This window comes from Mustelus asterias, chromosome 22 (genome assembly GCF_964213995.1).
Source record: "Mustelus asterias chromosome 22, sMusAst1.hap1.1, whole genome shotgun sequence".
NCBI classification, from domain to species: Eukaryota; Metazoa; Chordata; class Chondrichthyes; order Carcharhiniformes; family Triakidae; genus Mustelus; species Mustelus asterias.
Window position 1 is genome coordinate 10,476,618 of NC_135822.1, and position 18,862 is coordinate 10,495,479.

General features: G+C 44.8%; 1 protein-coding gene across 1 annotated transcript in view; it reads left to right on the top strand.

Moving 5' to 3' along the window:
• The window catches only part of agrn (agrin), a 582,383-nt gene extending 575,493 nt beyond the window's left edge, over positions 1 to 6,890 (top strand). Inside the window, exons 34-37 of the mRNA XM_078238727.1 lie at positions 418 to 642; positions 1,209 to 1,312; positions 3,544 to 5,628; positions 6,547 to 6,890. Of these exons, the coding sequence (XP_078094853.1) occupies positions 418 to 642; positions 1,209 to 1,312; positions 3,544 to 3,701 (487 nt within the window). The 3' untranslated portion in view covers positions 3,702 to 5,628; positions 6,547 to 6,890. The remainder of the gene's footprint in view (positions 1 to 417; positions 643 to 1,208; positions 1,313 to 3,543; positions 5,629 to 6,546) is intronic.
• Positions 6,891 to 18,862: the final 11,972 nt, after the last annotated feature.

Sequence of the window (18,862 nt, forward strand, 5' to 3'; positions counted from 1 at the left end):
GTACAACGACTAGGGGATTTTCACAGTGACTTCATTGCAGTGTAAATGTAAACCTACTTGTGACACTAATAAATAAACTTAAACTTAAACTCAACCGGTGCTGAGCACAACAAATGAAGGACAAATATCAAGCTTCTTTGAATCTGGCTAAAACCCACCAAAGCTTTATTCCATCTCAACAGCTCCAAAAGCCACAAATCTATGTCACTGGGTGTAGGGGAAGAAACGTCCTTGGAAATTATTAATGTAAATTGAGAATTGATCGTTTACACTGAGTCGCAGTGACAGAGGAGTTAGTGGACCCTAACGGTGATACTTTGCAGTGAATATTTAGCACCACCAATGTGTTTCCACTGTGTTAGTGAGATTTGAAATTTTTGGGCCTATTCTTAACAGATTTTTGTTTCTTGTGTTTAGTGAAAAAGCGATACAAGTTAATTACTTTGAACTGAGCATCAAAACTGAAGCAACGCAAGGACTGATTCTGTGGAGTGGGAAAATTGCCGAGAGGTCCGACTACATTGCACTGGCTGTAGTTGATGGGCATGTGCAGATGACCTATGACCTTGGATCTAAGCCCGTCATACTCCGGTCTACAATTCCAGTCAACACAAATCAGTGGGTTAGGATTAAAGCTAACAGGTAAATATTGGCTTTGACTTAAATTGTTACTTAATTGTACGTTGGGGAAGGTGAACATCCAAGTGGGAGAGCAGACAAATGTGTAAAGATTGCTGGTGATAATTCTAGTGGTTGAATGCTTAATACATCCAGATGGGCGGCACAGTGGTTAGCACTGCTGCCTCAGAGCGCCAGGGACCCGGGTTTGATTCCCAGCTTGGGTCGCTGTCTGTGAAGAGTTTGCACGTTCTCGCCATGTCTGCGTGGGTTTCCTCCGGGTGCTCCGGTTTCCTCCTACACTCCAAAGATGTGCGGGTTAGGTGGATTGGCCATGCTAAATTGCCTCTTAGTGTCAGGGGGACTAGCTAGGATAAATGCATGGGGTTATGGTGATAGGATCTGGGTGGGTTTGTGGTCAGTGCAGACTCGATGGCCTTCTTCTGCACTGTAGGGATTCTATGATTTCGCCTTCCAAGGAATAGCCCGTTCACGTACCCTCGATTAGATCAATAGTATATCATGAGGATTCTTTGTTGACGTTCCAGTTTACTAAAATTAGTGCTTTTTCTCTTCTGGTTATCCAACAGAAAACACAGATATGGGACTCTCCAGGTGGGCAATGAAGCGCCAGTAACTGGGTCTTCCCCTTTTGGTGCCACACAGCTGGATACCGACGGAGCGCTCTGGCTCGGTAAGTTGGAAAGACCATGGATGGTGCTTGTAATCCCAATCTAAACATCCTAAGTACACAGATGGCAAGACAGTCAGCCTGAACTAAAGCGATCACCTGGAAGCCAACTTGTCCCATCACAGCTACTCACCTCAGATCAGTTAACTCAGCTGAGGGGTGGAATCGAAGATCTGTATGGCCTGATAGTGCGGGGCTGAGTCCTGGACCCCCTCCCCCCCTCCACCCTGGCTCATCCCGGTTCCTACCCACTTCCCCCATCCCCCTCCCCCATGCACCAGTTTATTGTTTAAAATTTACATTTAAACATTACAGGCTGTTGCGGTTTTTTTTTTAGCCTCCCACCCAACCCTTTCCGTTAATCGTTGTAAAAGGATTGCAGGGTCTAGCCCCTTTAAGGTGACCCAGTGTGTGGGGTGACCTGCCCGGGAAACTGTCCCTATAGCCACTCGAGGGCTGAAATGCGAGGAATACAGTTCTATAATAAACCCTACAGTTCCTGGGGCTTGCCTTTCCGTGTGAATTCTTTGGCGCTACCTCCCCGGGAGTCTCAGACTTAACATTGGCAACGAGAGTGGGATTAGTGTTAAGTCTGACAACTGCCAGGGAGGTAGCTCCAAAGAAGTCGCACAGAAAGGCAAGCCACAGGAACAATAAGGTTTATAATAGAACTGCACTCCTCGCACTCCAGCCCTCGAGGGGCTGCAGGGGTGGTTTCCCAGGCAGGTCACCCCGCGCCCAGAGTCACCTGATCTGTCCTCTTAAAGGGGCTACGCCCCGCATACATAACAATGGCGGAGGGTTCTGCTCTGGAGGTGAGGAACCTGATCTCTCGCCCAGCCAGCGGGCAGACCCTTCTGCCCATCACTGTCGTCCTCCTGGCCTGGCTGGCAGGATTCAGCTTCAGGTAATTCGCCGTCATTTCAAGAGCTTCATCCATGAGTTCGACGCGTGGCTTAACTACCATTCCACACACTGTCTTGTGCCCCACGGGTTGTACAAGTTTCTAAACTGGTTAGATGAAAGAACATGGCCTTCCTTACTCTGCTAATCATCAAATAAACTTTCCAATTCACCGGGGGATACCAAGCTGCTGTATTTTGAGATAGGTAGGTAGATGGGATAGCAGTCCTGAATTTCAAAAGGACAAGCACAGGGCAGGTTTTGTCAGTACGTTTGGGTTATGTGAGCAAGTTGACAGGTTTGTACACTCGAGGCTTCAGAAGCAAGTCCGAAAGACGTGCTGGTTAGGTGCTTTGACCATGCTAAATTAGAATTATAGAATCCTACAGTGCAGATGGAGGCCATTTAGCCCTTAGAGTCTGCATCGATCACAATCCCACCCAGACCCTATCCCCATAACCCCATGTATTTACCCTAGCTAATCCCCCTGACTCTAAGGGGCAATTTAGCATGGCCAATCAACCTAATTCTCCCTCAGTGTACCCGAACAGGTACCGGAATGTGGCCACTCAGGGATTTTCACAGTAAATGCCAATGCAGTGTTAATGTAAGCCTACTTGTGACTAATAAATAAACTTTAAACAAGTGTGAGTGCGATGTCATGGAACAGGGCTGCTTGGGGTTGGGAGGGTCTGGTTTGTTTATGCTCTGCAATTAATTTGCACTGACTTTATTGGTTCTTCATAAAAAGACTGCTTTTGTGTTAAACGCTTAACTTTCCACTTGGATGAGAGAGAATTAAATAAGTGCAAACGCAATAAATCTTTGCAACGTACCGTCGAATTTCTCTTTGAAGACTGTCCACGTAAACACTTCTTAATACTTTCTGTAACAGTGACTCAGATTTCCTTTCTTAATGGCTGTGTGAAGCTTCCTGTGTAAAGAGTTGATTTGGATTGAAGATCTGCCAATTTCAAAGTACAGTTGACAATTGTTGTTGTAAATGTGCTGAACAAAACGATTTGTTATGGCTTCCAAAGTAGATGTGTGTGTGTGTGTGTGTGCTTTTAAAAAAAATAACCCACTTCAACACACTGATTATGCCATTATACATTAATCGGAATTCAACTGTATCGATCTGTGTCATTAGTACCGAGAGTTCCTTGGCCTGAGATGCAATATTCCCATCAATCGAGTGGCTTCTGCCTCAGGCAAAAGTGCTTGGAATGGCAATTCGTAACCGTGCAAAGCTTTTTATTTTTATAATCCCTGCTGTGCACACAATTCTCACAGATAATTGTCCCTCCTTTTTTTTTAAATTCCTCCCCTAGGTGGAATCGAGAAACTAGCACTTGGAAATAGACTGCCAAAAGCCTACAGCACTGGTTTCATTGGCTGCATAAAGGATGTAATCATCGATCGTCAGGAACTTAAACTGGTGGAAGACGCCTTGAATAATCCCACTATATTACATTGTCCAGCCAAATAATGAACAGGCCATGCCTATTGCTGTAATTATTTTCTATTTTTGTATACTTTTATTGCTTTTTATATTGAAAATGTTTTGTTGCAGTATATCAAGCTGATCTCACAAGCGAACCAAACGATCAAAATGTTCTACGCTACAATTACACTGTACACAGTCAGTTCAGTCATACTTGAAGCTGTGAAATTTGGTGCTGGTGTTACCTGCTGCCTTCTTTTGAATCATTTTGCTTCACAATCTAAAGAACTTGTGGCTAGGCCCTTCTCATTCGTGACAACCGGAAGAGGCCTGGGGTGGGATTGTGGTCAGTGCAGACTCGATGGGCCAAATGGCCTCCTTCTGCGCCGTAGGATTCTGTAAATGCTTTAGTATTTGCGACCTGCAGACTAAATATGACTAACCATCCTTACTCAGATTTGATCCTTTACATCAAATTGTCGGACGCAATGAAGCTCCGCTCTCTTTGTTCCTATGCTTTTAATAATGTTTGATTCTGTGACCCTTTCCAAGGATTAAATATACTGCAGTACCGAACCAGCCAACACGATGTGAGAAAATGTTGCGTCCCTGTCATGTAGAATGAGAAAACATTCGGCAAAATACAGCTCGATGTAAAAATAGATATCTTTATGTCTCTTTTTTAAAAATACATCTACTTTCAGTTTTCCAAAATCAAAGCAGCACACTTTCAAATTACTCTGGATTTTTCGCACAGTTTTTTTCTTAAGTTACTTTTTAATTTTCCAAACAGCCGCAGTCTCATTAACACACTTACTTTTCGATCGTCAGAGTTTGGTTTTAAGATCAAAAGGAAATTAAACCAAGCCTTTGATCATTTTGTAGCTCCAACAGGAGAAAGAACACTGTTTAGATAAGGTCTACTAATGCAATATTTATCAATTAACTTTTTTTTTCAATACTATCGGAGTAGCGTGTTCCTCTTTCTCTCGCCCTCCCATCCAGAGAAATCTTTGTTTTTTTCAAAATAGCGTTGCTTCAACCTGTGCAAAAGACATAACTCAGGCTGAGAGCCTGCAGAAGGAAATTTTCACCGCATTTCGTTAACAAACACTTGAAACCCGACGTGGAATCAAACTGATACAGTTTCCTGAATTTGCTATTCCCTTTGTCCACATTTGTCTATGTAAAGAGTCAAACTGTGTAGCTGTTCTACCTTACCACCTGCAGAAATAACCTCCCTCTTTTGTTGCCCAATGTGTATAGTGTATGTAGTAGTATGGACCGATATACGTAACTGATACCTTTCACTTAACACTTGTGAGGTTGCATGTGGCCTGCTGGTGGTCCATTTTTTTTCTAAGGGTCTTGGATTGGGAAAAAAAAATCCCGCCTACAATTTAACGATTAACGGATAAAGACTGACGTCCTGATATTCAAAGGAAAAAGCAAAGAGCTTTGTACCACGTGTGGCATGCTACTGAGCCAGTCCCCATAATATAATTTTCCCCCTTAGCCGCTGCTTGCTGTAATGTAGTCCACCCGCAGACTTGACCAGTGGAAAGCACGTGGGCACAGGTAGGGAGCTTACTGCTGTAAAGTCGATGCCCAATGGGTCATTTAGATTTGCAACAGGCTGTTGGGAAAGGTTTGCAGAAAACGAGCTTTGCTTTCGCGAACTGCGAAATGCGCCAAGGATTTTGCGAGTGGCATGAGTGGCCATGAATCTGTCTAGACTGCTGTAAAATTTGGTCTCTGCAATGTGCATTGATTCAGATTGTGATATTTTGTCATCGGCACCACTCAGTGGTGTCAGGTTATTTTATTTCTGGCCCTATCACCTTGATTTTTTTTAAAATTTCCATAGAAGGTATTTTTTTTTAAATTCAGCCTTAACAACTAATGTGTATTCACGGAATTTCTTTATATTGTATAACATTCAAGAACATATCATTGTATAAACCTGTGAGGGGTGGGGTGGGGAGGGGGTGGGGTGGGGGGGGGTGGGGTGGGTAACCTGTAAGAATGCAGTTAGGACTAGAAAGAGAAAGTGCAGCATCAGGAGTTGGAATGTGCCCATGCATCAAAGTAAAGTCATTGCAAGGTGGGAAAACAGAGGTGACTGCCGTGGAGGGATAGATAAAAGTAAATTACTGCGGATGCTGGAATCTGAAACATAAACAGAAAATGCTGGAAAATCTCGGCAGGTCTGACAGCATCTGTGTGTGAGAGAGAGAGAGAGAGAGAATAGAGCCAACGTTTCGAGTCTGGATGACCCTTCGTCATCACAAAGGGTCATCCAGACTCTAAACGTTGGCTCTATTCTCTCTCCACAGATGCTGTCAGACGTGCTGCGATTTTCCAGCATTTTTCTGTTTACGTGCCACGGAGAGCATGTGGGGAGGCTTTTACAATGAACAGTTCTGTTGTCGGGATGCTGTTTTATTGTTCTGCGAAAGGGCGACTAGATCACGGGAAAAGATGACGTGTGCTCACCGGCACTGTGTGAATATTGCCATCTTTTAGGCCAGTGCTTGGACTTTTGCAGTTACTGTGGTTTCAGGCACCGTCACTGAGATTAGGTCACGTCTCGTTCCTCATTGTCGCTGACCGATTCTTTAAAGAAAACTTTTTCAATGTGATCTCTCTGGCCCCTTTGCAATGACTGGCGAGGAATGTGGCCTGTAACCCTCGTGGCCCTGATGCATTGTTGAGCCAACATTCCACTGAGGGCAAGCAGGCAACTCGAAGGGGGTAGGGTGGGGAGGACATCAAAATGAGCTTGTGCGTTTCTTTTTTATTCCAACATTGGGAATTGAAGAAGTAGAACGTTGAGGAGAAACATTCCAAATGCCGCGTCTTGTCTTCGAAAATGTCTGTGAGAAAAAAGGGGGGGGGGCTTTAGAAATGCCTTAAATGCCAATTCACCAACCTTATGGTGAACCTCACCACGCACACCTTGTGTTGTGCACTTATTTTTATTTGATGTTTTACTGCTGGTGTTTTAACTCTAGTGTAAAAATATTCAAGCCCTTTTTTTTTAAAAAAAGAAAAGAAATGCTGGTTTTATTTATGTGTTTCCATACAGTGTATTTTCAGGTACATGAGCATTGTAAACTGCTGTAATTAATCTGTAAGGACAGTGCACAGTATATGATCAGCATGATGTAACCATTACTAACTTTATTACTCGTGTCCTTTGTCCAATCATCATGAAATAAAGTGTAAAACTTCCAAATAATTTTGATTTCTCTTTTCCTTCCCCCCTCCATTGGTGTGGAAAGTCATAATTAATGTTTTGCTGAAGGTATAATGTTGACTTTTGAGGAATTTTCTAACCTACTCCCAATATGGTCGCCCCTCCCCCACTGCCCCCCAAAAAACAGAAGCAAAATATTGCAGATGCAGGAAATCGGAAGTAAAAACAGAAAATGCTGGGAAAGCTCATCAGGTCAGGCGGCATCTGTGGAGAGAGAAACACTGGATTAGGATTGCCGTTACGGTTCAGTAGGTCTGAAAAAGTCTTCATAGTCATATATACGTTACAGAGTCTTTATTGACTCTTAGAACTGTTTACAAATGTACAGAAAAGGGTACATAGAAACTAGAAGCAGGAGGAGGCCATTCGGCACTTCGCGCCTGCTCCGCCTTTCATTATGATCATGGCTGATCATCAAATTCAATATCCCTTACCCTCATATCCCTTTAGCCCCAAGAGCTATATCTAATTTCTTCTTGAAATCACACATTTTGACCTCAACTACTTTCTGTGAATTCCACACATTCACCACCCTCTGGGTGAAGAAATTTCTCCTCGTGTTCGGAGCTGTTTCCATGCTTGCTGACACGCACGGCTCAGTCCAACACTCAACTGACCCTGGGTCTTGGTCATGTGCTCCCTACTCGGTTCCACATTAACCGCAGATATGCCCGACCCTGCAACGAGTAGCAGCAGTGTGTACTATCCACAAGATGCATTGCAGCAATTCACCAAAGATCCTTAGACAGCATCGTCCAAACTCACAACCTCCTCCATCTAGAAGGACGAGGGCAGCAGATACATGGGAACATCACCACCTGCAAGTTCCCCTCCAAGCCACTCACCATCAGCCATTCCTTCGCAGTCGCTGGGTCAAAATCCTGGAATTCCCTTACTAATGGCGTTGTGGGTCAACCCACAGCACGTGGACTGCAGCGATTCAAGAAGGCAGCTCACCACCACCTTCTCAAGGGCAACTGGGGATCGGCAATAAATGCTGGCCTTGCCAGTGGCGTCCATGTCCCATAAATGAATTTTTACAAACCCGCCGCGTATTCCGCGGAGGTAGCCCACCATTGGCCAGCGGTGGGGTCTTCTGCTGCAGCCGTGGTCGACAGAGTTTCCTTTTGAACCCGCCCCTCGTCACTGGGAAACCCCTGGCAGAGACACACCATCAGTGGGAGCAGAAGGTCCCGCCGGAGTGAATGGCCGGAAAATTCCAGCCAGAATTAACAATGGATTTGGTTGGTGGCCTGAAATGTTGGTTCAGTGTTCACCACAGAGACGACCTGACCTGCTAAGTGTTCACGACATTCAGCTTCCTTGATTTGTGACAGGTTGATGATTTCTATCAAAACTGGACACTAACAGCTATTTCGAAGAGAGGAAATTATAGCTTTCTTTTACCTGCTGGGTTTCCCCGAGGTTCAAAGAATCTTGGCTGATATTAGTTAGAAAATAAAAAGTTTGTGAAACTGGGAGAACACTGCCTCCTTAAAGCCTTTATTAACTGATATACCTCCTGAAAGCAGGTTGGCAACCCACACCGATATCAACCCACACCGATATCAGCCCACACCCATATCAACCTACACCGATATCAACCCACACCCATATCAACCCACACCGATATCAACCCACACCGATATCAACCCACACCCATATCAACCCACACTGATATCAACCCACACCAATATCAACCCACACCAATATCAACCCACACCGATATCAACCCACACCGATATCAACCCACACCGATATCAACCCACACCGATATCAACCCACACCGATATCAACCCACACAGATATCAACCCACACCGATATCAACCCACACCGATATCAACCCACACCCATATCAACCCACACCGATATCAACCCACACCAATATCAACCCACACCGATATCAACCCACACCGATATCAACCCACACCGATATCAACCCACACCGATATCAACCCACACAGATATCAACCCACACCGATATCAACTCATACCCATATCAACCCACACCGATATCAACCCACACCCATATCAACCCACACCCATATCAACCCACACAGATATCAACCCACACCCATATCAACCCACACCCATATCAACCCGCACCGATATCAACCCACACCGATATCAACCCACACCGATATCAACCCACACCGATATCAACCCACACCGATATCAACCCACACCGATATCAACTCATACCCATATCAACCCACACCAACATCAACCCACACCGATATCAACCCACACCCATATCAACCCACACCCATATCAACCCACACAGATATCAACCCACACCCATATCAACCCACACCCATATCAACCCGCACCGATATCAACCCACACCGATATCAACCCACACCAATATCAACCCACACCCATATCAACCCACACCGATATCAACCCACACCCATATCAACCCACACCCATATCAACCCACACCCATATCAACCCACACTGATATCAACCCACACTGATATCAATCTACACCGATATCATGCAAGTGATTGGGGGTTGGGCAGTTTCAGCTGCTGACCATTGGGGAGGCATGGGGGGGAGATGGAATTAGGTCCTGAGTAGAGTGTGTTGGGGCTTAGCTCCTTACGGGAGGGCGGGGAGGGGGGGGGGAAGATCTTTCTGAATGTGGGTTGGGGTGAGTGGGAGTGTTTTAGCTTCTCAGTGGGTGGGGAGTGGTGGAGGTGGGGGTATGATGTGAGAGAAGTTCAGGGTAGGAGGAAATGTTTAAACTGCGGGGATTTCTTTTTAGAAAAAGCGAATGCCTACTTTTCACAGCCTTTTTCTTTGCAGAAGCATTAAAGGCCTCAAAAATCTGTCACGCCACGTCCACCTATAGAAAAAAAAGCCGCTGGGATTTAAAGGGGGCCGGCAGTTGTGAGAAATAAATCTCATCTCGCAACCCCAACGGGGGTCGCAACCCGCAGCTCGGGAAGCCCTGCACCATAAGGCTTTGCTGAGTCAGTCAGTCACTCCTCGCTTTATACCAATCAACATTACCCAAAACTAGCCCCACTTATCTAAACATTAAAACCATTGCTGTGTTTGGTCTCCAAGGACTCCGGTTTGATTCTTTCCCATTTTTGAATTCTCCTCATATTGCAGCTACTTAGCGTGGATGGGGCTGCCTCATAATGAACACTGTATAGAGCATGAATGGTTTCTCCGCCATTGAGGAATTGAGGTATAAGATCTGGCACATATAGGGTTAATGTGGGACTGAGTAGGGAGCCATGTGTATCAGCAAGCATGGAGGCAGCTCCTAACATGTACCCTTCACTGTATATCTGTAAATAGTTCTATAGTCAATAAAGCCTTGCTATTAAATTATTTATGACTATGAAGACTTCTTCAAACCTACAGAAATGGAACCAACATGCCATTACATAAGTCAACTGTTGCAACAGCTACAAGTTTTGGTATTTCTCGATTGTTTCTAAAAGTCCTGCTTTAAATAGGGTAGACAGAAACAAAATCATGCTATCTCATTCTTTTATCGGGCAGCAGGGTGGCACAGTGGTTAGCCCTGCTGCGTCACAGGTTCAATTCCGGCCTTGGGTGACTGTCTGTGTGGAGTTTGCACATTCTCCCCGTGTCTGCGTGGGTTTCCTTAGGGTGCTCAAGTTTCCTCCCACACTCCGAAGATGTGCTGGTTAGATGGATTGGTCAGGCTAAATTGCCATGAAATGTCCTTTGTAGGTGGGATTAAGGAGATTCCCAAGGCTTTTTATGCATATATAAGGGGGAAGAGGGTAGCTAAGGAAAGGGAATTTGTGTGTGGAGCCAGATGTGGTGGGTCCTTAATGAGTACTTTGCATCAGTATTCACAAAGGAGAAGGATGTGGTGGATGGTGACTGTAGAAAGGCAGACGTTGACATTCTAGGACATGTTGAGATAAAAAGGGAGGAGGTATTGGAGATTTTGAAAAACATTAAGGTGGACAAGTCCCCAGGGCCAGATAAGGTCTATCCCAGAATACTGAGAGAGGCGAGGGAAGAAATTGCTGAGGCCTTGACCAAAATCTTTGTATTCTCTTTAGCCACGGGCAAGATACCAGAGGAGTGAAGAGTAGCTAACATTGTTCCTCTGTTTAAGAAGGGCAGAAGAGAAAAACTGGGAAAATACAGGCCTGTGGTGGGGAAATTATTGGAGAAGACTCTTGGGACAGGATGTACTCACATCTGGAAGAGAATAGGCTTATTAGCGATGAGCAGCATGGTTTTGTGAAGGGGAGGTCATGTCTCACAAACTTGATTGAGTTCTTTGAGGAAGTGACAAGAAAAATTGACCAGGGCAGGGCAGTGGATGTTGTATACATGGACTTTAGCAAAGCCTTCGATAAGGTTCCTCATGGCAGGCTGATACAGAAGGTGAAGTCATTTGGGATCTGAGGTGAGCTGATAAAATGGATACAAAATTGGCTTGGGCATAGAAAGCAGAGAGTAGCAGTGGAAGGGTACTTTTCTAACTGAAGGTCTGTGACAAGCAGTGTTCGACAAGGATCAGTGCTGGGGCCTCTGTTGTTTGTAATATATATAAATGTTTTAGAGAAAAAATGTAGGTGGTCTGATTAAGAAATTTGCAGACGATACAAAAATTGTAGGATAGTGAGGAGGATTGTTCGAGGATGCAGCAGGAAATAAATCGGCTGGAGACCTGGGCCGAAAGATGGCAGATGGAATTTAACCCCGATAAATGTGGGGTGATGCGATTGGGAAGGTCTACTGCAGGAGGAAAGTATACAACAAATGGTAGAGCCCTTAGAAATTTTAGCATACAGAGGGATCTAGGTGTGCAGCTCCACAGTTCCCTGAAGGTGGCAACTCAGGTGGACAAGGTGGTCAAGCAGGCATATGGCACGCTGGCCTTCATCAGTTGGGCCATTCAGTATAGAAATTGGAAAATCGTGTTGCAGCTGTATAAGACGTTGGTTAGGCTGCATTTGGAGTATTGTGTACAATTTTGGTCACCATATTACCGGAAGGATGTTGATGCATTGGAAAGGGTGCAGAAGAGATTTACCAGGATGTTGCCTGGTTTGGAGGATATGGACTACGAAGAAAGGTTGACCAAACTTGGATTGTTTGCAATGGAATGTCGGAGGATGAGGGGGGACCTGATAGAGGTTTACAAGATTATGACAGGCTTGGATAGAGTGGATAGTCAGAGTCTTTTTCCCAGGGTCGAAGGGTCAATTACTCGGGGGCATAGGTTGAAAGTGAGAGTTTAAAAGAGATGTAAGGGGCAAGTTTTTGACACAGAGGGTGGTGAATGCCTGGAACATGTTGCCTGAGGAGGTGACGGGCTCAAGCACGAGGGGTCACGGGCTCAAGCTGAGAGGGGCGAAGTATAACTCAGATATCAGAGGGACGTTTTTTACACAGAGGGTGGTGGGGGCCTGGAATGCGCTGCCAAGTAGGGTGGTGGAGGCAGGCACGCTGACATCGTTTAAGACTTACCTGGATAGTCACATGAGCAGCCTGGGAATGGAGGGATACAAACGATTGGTCTAGTTGGACCAAGGAGCAGCACAGGCTTGGAGAGCCGAAGGGCCTGTTTCCTGTGCTGCACTGTTCTTTGTTCTTTGTTCTTTGTGGTGGAAGCAGATTTGTAGAATCCGTACAATGTAGAAGGAGGCCATTCGGCCCATCGAGTCTGTACCATCTGGGTAAGACATGAATAGGCAGGGAATAGAGGGATATGGACCATGTAGAGGCAAGAAAATATTAGATTAAAGAGGCATCTGTGTCGGCACAGACTTGGTGGGCCAAAGGGCCTGTTCCTATGCTGTAGTGTTCTTTGTTCTTTGTATCTGGGTTACAAGTAAAACAGGCAGAAATCAGAGAACAACTGCTGAGCAGTGCAAGAATACCACAATCGGCTATAAGAAGGGAGCGATGTAAACAGAAAATAAGTTCAAAAAAGTCTTCAATTATCAACAAATAGTTGGAAATGGGGGATCAGTTAGCTCAGTTGGCGAGATAGCTAACACATGGATTTGGTCAATGCCAACAATATGGGGCTCAATCCCCATTCCAGTTGAACTAGATTCTGAGTCTGCCTCCTCCCTCGTTCCAAACTCACAGAGCTTATCTGTGGTTTGGTGAATAATTTCCAAGGACCTGCCTTCAGGCAGAATACTGAAGAAGAGTTCAAAAGTACTTCAAGTGTTCATGAAAGCTTGCCACTATTCCAGCTATTTTCATATTTAATTTCACTAATTTTATCGGTCCCCTAAAATTGAACTGCCTCTCTTACTTTCTCCTTCCTGTCAACACTTCAGTTTATTTATTATTAGTGTCAGAAATAGGCTTACATTAACACTGCAGTGAAGTTACTGTGAAGATCCCCCAGTGTTATCAGATGAATGGGGAGAAGCCCATTCAGCACCCTGAGCTTGTTTTGCCATTTAACTAAATCTTGGCCAATCTGTAACTCACAAACCAGTTACTCCCATCTCTGAGCCATGCCCCTTAGCCAGTAAAAGTCTTTCTAAAGCAAAATAATGCAGATGTTGGAAATCTGAAATAAAAACAGAAAATACTGGAAGTACTTGGCAGGTCAGACAGCAACTCAAGAGAGAAGAAAAGAGAGTTCACTTTTCAGGTCAATGACCTTTCAAGTTTAAAGTTTATTTATTAATGTCACAAGTAGGCTTACATTAACTCTGCAGTGACGTTACTGTGAAAATCCCCTAGTCGCCACACTCCGGCGCCTGTCCGGTTACACTAAGGGAGAATTTAGCATGGTCAATGCATCTAACCAGCACATCTTTCGGACTTGGGAGGAAGCTGGAGCACCCGGAGGAAACCCACGCAGACACGGGGAGAATGTGCAGATTCCACACAGACAGTGACCCAAGCCTGGGATCGAACCAGAGTCCCTGGCGGTGTGAGGCAGAAATGCTAATCATTGTGCCACCGTGGTTGAAATTGTCATTACAGAAAACTTTGATGACAATGCTACAGAAGATTAGAAACATTTATGCTATAGACTTCCTAAAATGCATTTATGCAATAACGTGCCGCAAACAAAAATATATATAATTCTAAATAAGTTAAAAAACTTTTGTGTTTAGAAACATAAGTATGTTGCTATCAGGCCTTTTTACAAAGCATATTTGTATTTTAATCTTGTAACACAAGACAAGAGTGCATTAGCAACCAATAGTTAGTTGGGGTCTTTGTCTTGGGCTAAATGTCACAAGAAACCTAATTACTACATGCGGCAGATACAAATGGATTTTTGCAGCTGAGAGACAACGATGCTTGAGTCATATTTATTCTCCAGACACTCAGGCTTTGTAACTTAATTGAGCCCATTTTTTCCCCCTTCAACAAATATCGCAGTGTTCAAGTTCATTGGCACTTGGCAATAAATATCAAAATTTGATTAATTTTTAACAAGGTTCATAACAGATAACATGGCATGGTGTGTGAGTGAGTGTGTTATTCAAACTTAAATTAGAAACTATGGACAGAAAAGAAACATGTTATTCGCATCCCCAGTCTCTCAATGTTTCTTCATGGGCGGCACGGCGGCACAGTGGTTAGCACTGCTGTCTCACAGCGCCAGGGACGCAGGTTCGATTCTGGCCTTGGATCACTGTGTGGAGTTTGCATGTTCTCCCCATGTCTGCGTGGGTTTCCTCCGGATGCTCCGGTTTCCTCCCACGGTCCAAAGATGTGCGGGTTCGGTGGATTGGCCATGATAAATTGCCCCTTTAGTGCCAGGGAGATTGGCAGGGTAAATATGTGGGGTTACAGGGATAGAGCCTGGTGGGGTTGTCGTTAGTGCAGGCTCGATGGGCCTAATGGCCTCCTTCTGCACTGTAGGGATTCTATGAAATTCAGTATTAATAGGTCTCTACTGTAGAAAAAGCTTCAAGAGTAACGAAAGCTGCATAGGTGGATGTAAGATAATCATAGAATTCCCTAAAGTGCAGAAGGAAGCCATTCGGCCTATCAAGTCTGCACCGACCACAATCCCACCCAAGCCGCACTCCCCTTTCTGGTTAGGGATCAGTCTTGCTGTGGCTTTTGGTATAAGAATATCTATAAGTGTAAGGAAAATTGTTTTAAGGTACAGCAGTTTGCTTAGGGTCTGCAATATGTTCCATGCAACCAAAGATTTGCGGGTGTAATTATGCAGTTAAATACATATTTGATGGTTTTTGCCATCAGCCTCCAAAGCCGGTAACACTGCACCCCCCCCCCCCCCCCCCCCCACCACCCCTCCGCTACAGGACTGAGTCCCAGATCGGAGTATTCTGCACGTATTCTTCTCTTCTTGAGAAAATAATACAAGTCGGCCAGTGTTGCCCTGGACAGTTTCAGTCTTTACACAATGTGTGATGCATATTTACATCACTGAGAGATACAGTCTAGCCCTGGAATTCCCCGTGTGGTGATCCTGCCACTTATGCTAGGATGGTGCCCTACGATGCCTACAATGTCGTGAATGTAGCCCAGTCCATCACGCAAACCAGCCTCCCGTCCACTGAATCTGTCTACACTTCCTGTTGCCTCGGCAAAGCAGCCAGCATAATTAAGGAGCCCATGCACCCCGGACATTCTTCCACCTTCTTCCATCGAGAAAAAGATACAAAAAGTCTGAGGTCACATACCAACCGACTCAAGAGCAGCTTCTTCCCTGCTGCTGTCAGACTTTTGAATGGACCTACCTCGCACTAAGTTGATCTTTCTTACACCCCTAGCTATGATTGTAACACTACATTCTGCACTCTCTCGTTTCCTTCTCTATGAACGGTATGTTTTGTCTGTATAGCGCGCAAGAAACATTAATTTTCACTGTATGTTCATACATGTGACAATAATAAATCGAATCAAATCAAATCAAAAGGCCTTCCAACCTCTGCCTGGCACAGCTGGTCAGTGGGTGAGGACTGTATTTGCCTGGGTGAGGTGTTAAGCCATTTAATTTTTAACAAGATTCGTCCCTCTGTGAAAAGAATAACAGAGCAAAGACGATGTGCACATAAATATGGGTACAGAAATAGATGCCATTCATAGATGCTGAATAAATCCTGCCCTTTATCTTCCCTGTGTTGTAATGAAATGAGAAGCCAATCTCTCACATTGAGCGAAACCAGAGCTAAGCACCGAGTTTCATCTGCTATCATCTCACACTTGAAAAAAAAATGGCATCAATGAATACTTCAAACTGAATTTCTTTGTGAATAAAATAACAAAAACCCTATTACTGGCTGAGAGCTGGCAAATGGCTGCAGGAAAATGAAAGGATATCACAGAGTCTGGGATGTATTCCAACATAACAGCGAAAGGTGAGGTTCAAATGACATAAACCATGAAAGCAGCTTATCAGTATCATTCCAACCCGAGCTGTGCCACTCCCTCGAGTGTGCTCCAGAGTGTTGCACCTCAATATGTGTCGAAGTGAAACAATAACTGTTTCCCATCTTTTGTTTTGCCAAGATAAGTTTCATGGTGAAGCGTATTTCCTCACGGTGTAGTGTGTCATTAGGCCAGAAATAATATTGTGATTCTGCACTTGTTGAAGGGCTGGCATCTTTTCCCCAGACGTATCAGTCGGAATGTGAATGTATTTTTTGTAAAGATTGTATCCTTATGCAAGCTGCCATCCGACATTGAAGATGAGCCCACTGATAAGCATCTTTGCACCTTGCCTGTAAATCTGTAAACATTTGTTGTCTCCTCAATGCCTTTAAGTCTGTACTGTATCATTTCAGACTCCATAAGTGGCTTTCATCACTCTCTGCATTCCCATTGAAAATCGATATACTTGCAACCACACATCTTGTGAGCGGTAATGTAAAACTAGCGAGCTAGCAACAAAACTAAGTTGTGTCACATTTCATACAGGCCAACAGATAGCTCGTGTTGAGTGCGTGTTCCCCGACAATGAAAAAGCTGCATAATTCATGAGTGACAAAGTCATGAGGGACGGCGTGGTGGCGCAGTGGTTAGCACTACTGCCTCACAGCGCCAGGGGACCCAGGTTCAATTCTGCAATCAGATCACTGTCTGTGTGGAGTTTGCATGTTCTCCCCGTGTCTGCGTGGGTTTCCCCCGGGTGCTCCGGTTTCCTCCCACACCCCAAAGATGTGCAGGTTAGGTGGATTGGCCATGCTAAATTGCCCCTTAGTGTCAGAGGGACTAGCAAGGTAAATAGCCATGGGGTTACGGGGATAGGGCCTGGGTGGGATTGTTGTTGGTGCAGGTTCGATGGGCCGAATGGCCTCCTTCTTCACTATAGGATTCTAAGTGTTTTCCCAGTTCGGCAGAATCAATGATCAAGTTAAATTCTGCCTCCTCCCAATACAAACACAACTTGTATCATTTTGAGAGACGAAAAGGAAACAAAATTAACATCCCTTGCTAACCGTGAATGAATTTTATAACCATTATTTGCATAAACACTGGGTGGAATATTATGGCCCTGTCATAGATTCATAGTCTCAAGGAACCCTTACAGTGCAGAAACAGACCATCCAGCCCATTGAACCTGCATCGACAACAATCCCACCCAGGCCCTATCCCCGTATTTACCCTGCTAATCCCCCTGACACTAAGGGGCAATTTAGCATGGTCAATCAACCTAACCTGCACATCTCTGGAGTGTGAGTGGAAACCGGAGCACCCGGAGGAAACCCCACGCCGGCACGGGGAAAATGTGCAAACTCCACAGACAGTCACCCGAGGCCGGAATCGAACCCGGGTTCCTGGCACTTTGAGGCAACAGTGCTAACCACTGTGCCACTGTACCGCCCATAACTTTATAACTTTCCTCTCCATGGAGAAGGAACTATCCTTGAATAGTAACATCAAGTGAATTTATCACGTGGAGAATCGCAATTGTTTCTGTCCACTGTGTCACAAAAATGCTATACTTACTTACAAAATTATGATCAAGAAATTATTCATCCAAGTATTTTCTTGATTTATGTGGATTTCATTATTTAAGAATAATTTTGAATGTCTTATTAGGTTTTACCTTCGTCAAGAATGTAGGGGGATGATGATGGCCGAGTGGTCTTATTGGTAGATTTTTAATCCGGAAACTCATCGAATGTTCTGGAGACCCGGGTTTGAATCCCGTCACGGCAGTTGGTGAAATCTGAATTCAATAAAAAATATCTGGAATTAAGAATCTACTGATGACCATGAAACCATTGTCAATTGTCAGAAAAATCCATCTGGTTCACTTATGTCCTTTAGGAAAAGAAATCTGCCATCCTTACCTGGTCTGGCCTACAAGTGACTCCAGAGCCTCAGCAATGTGGTTGACTCTCAACTGCCCACTGCCAACTAGGGATGGGCAATAAATGTTGGCTAGCCAGCGGCACCTATGTCCCACAAGTGAATTTTTAAAAAGATATGCTGCACTCTAAACCTCTCCCAATGCTGTTCACGCTTCAGCTTCATGTAGCTAAGTTGAAATACAAATCTTGCATCTTTTACCACATCTCTGATACTTAGTTCCACGCCCAACCTCAAGATTCTTTCATTGAAGTTGGGTAGAAAGGGGCTTGGGGACACCGGCACTAGGACAAAATGGGAATCCTGAGCCTGCACTGACTGGCAGAAGCCCAACAGCAGGACCTTCTTAAAGGCGGCATCCTAATCCCAATCAGAGGGCTGGCAGTTCCGGAGCCTCAGCAGCACCCATTGGAGCAGCTGAGTGCTGCTGAGGGAGATCGGGGACCGCTGGTACGGTTCAACCAATGGCAGCATGCAGTGATTGTCAGCTGACCAGTTGACCTGTTGCAATGGAACCAATGGCAACATGCTGTGGTGGCCAGCTGACCTGGTAGAGATAAGAAGCAGATGGGGATTGGGGAAGAGCATTTGTGGCTCAGGGTGTGGCCCAAGTGGTTGCGTAATGAAGTTTATCTATCAAACCTTGACTTTGGATTTACTCTGTAAAGT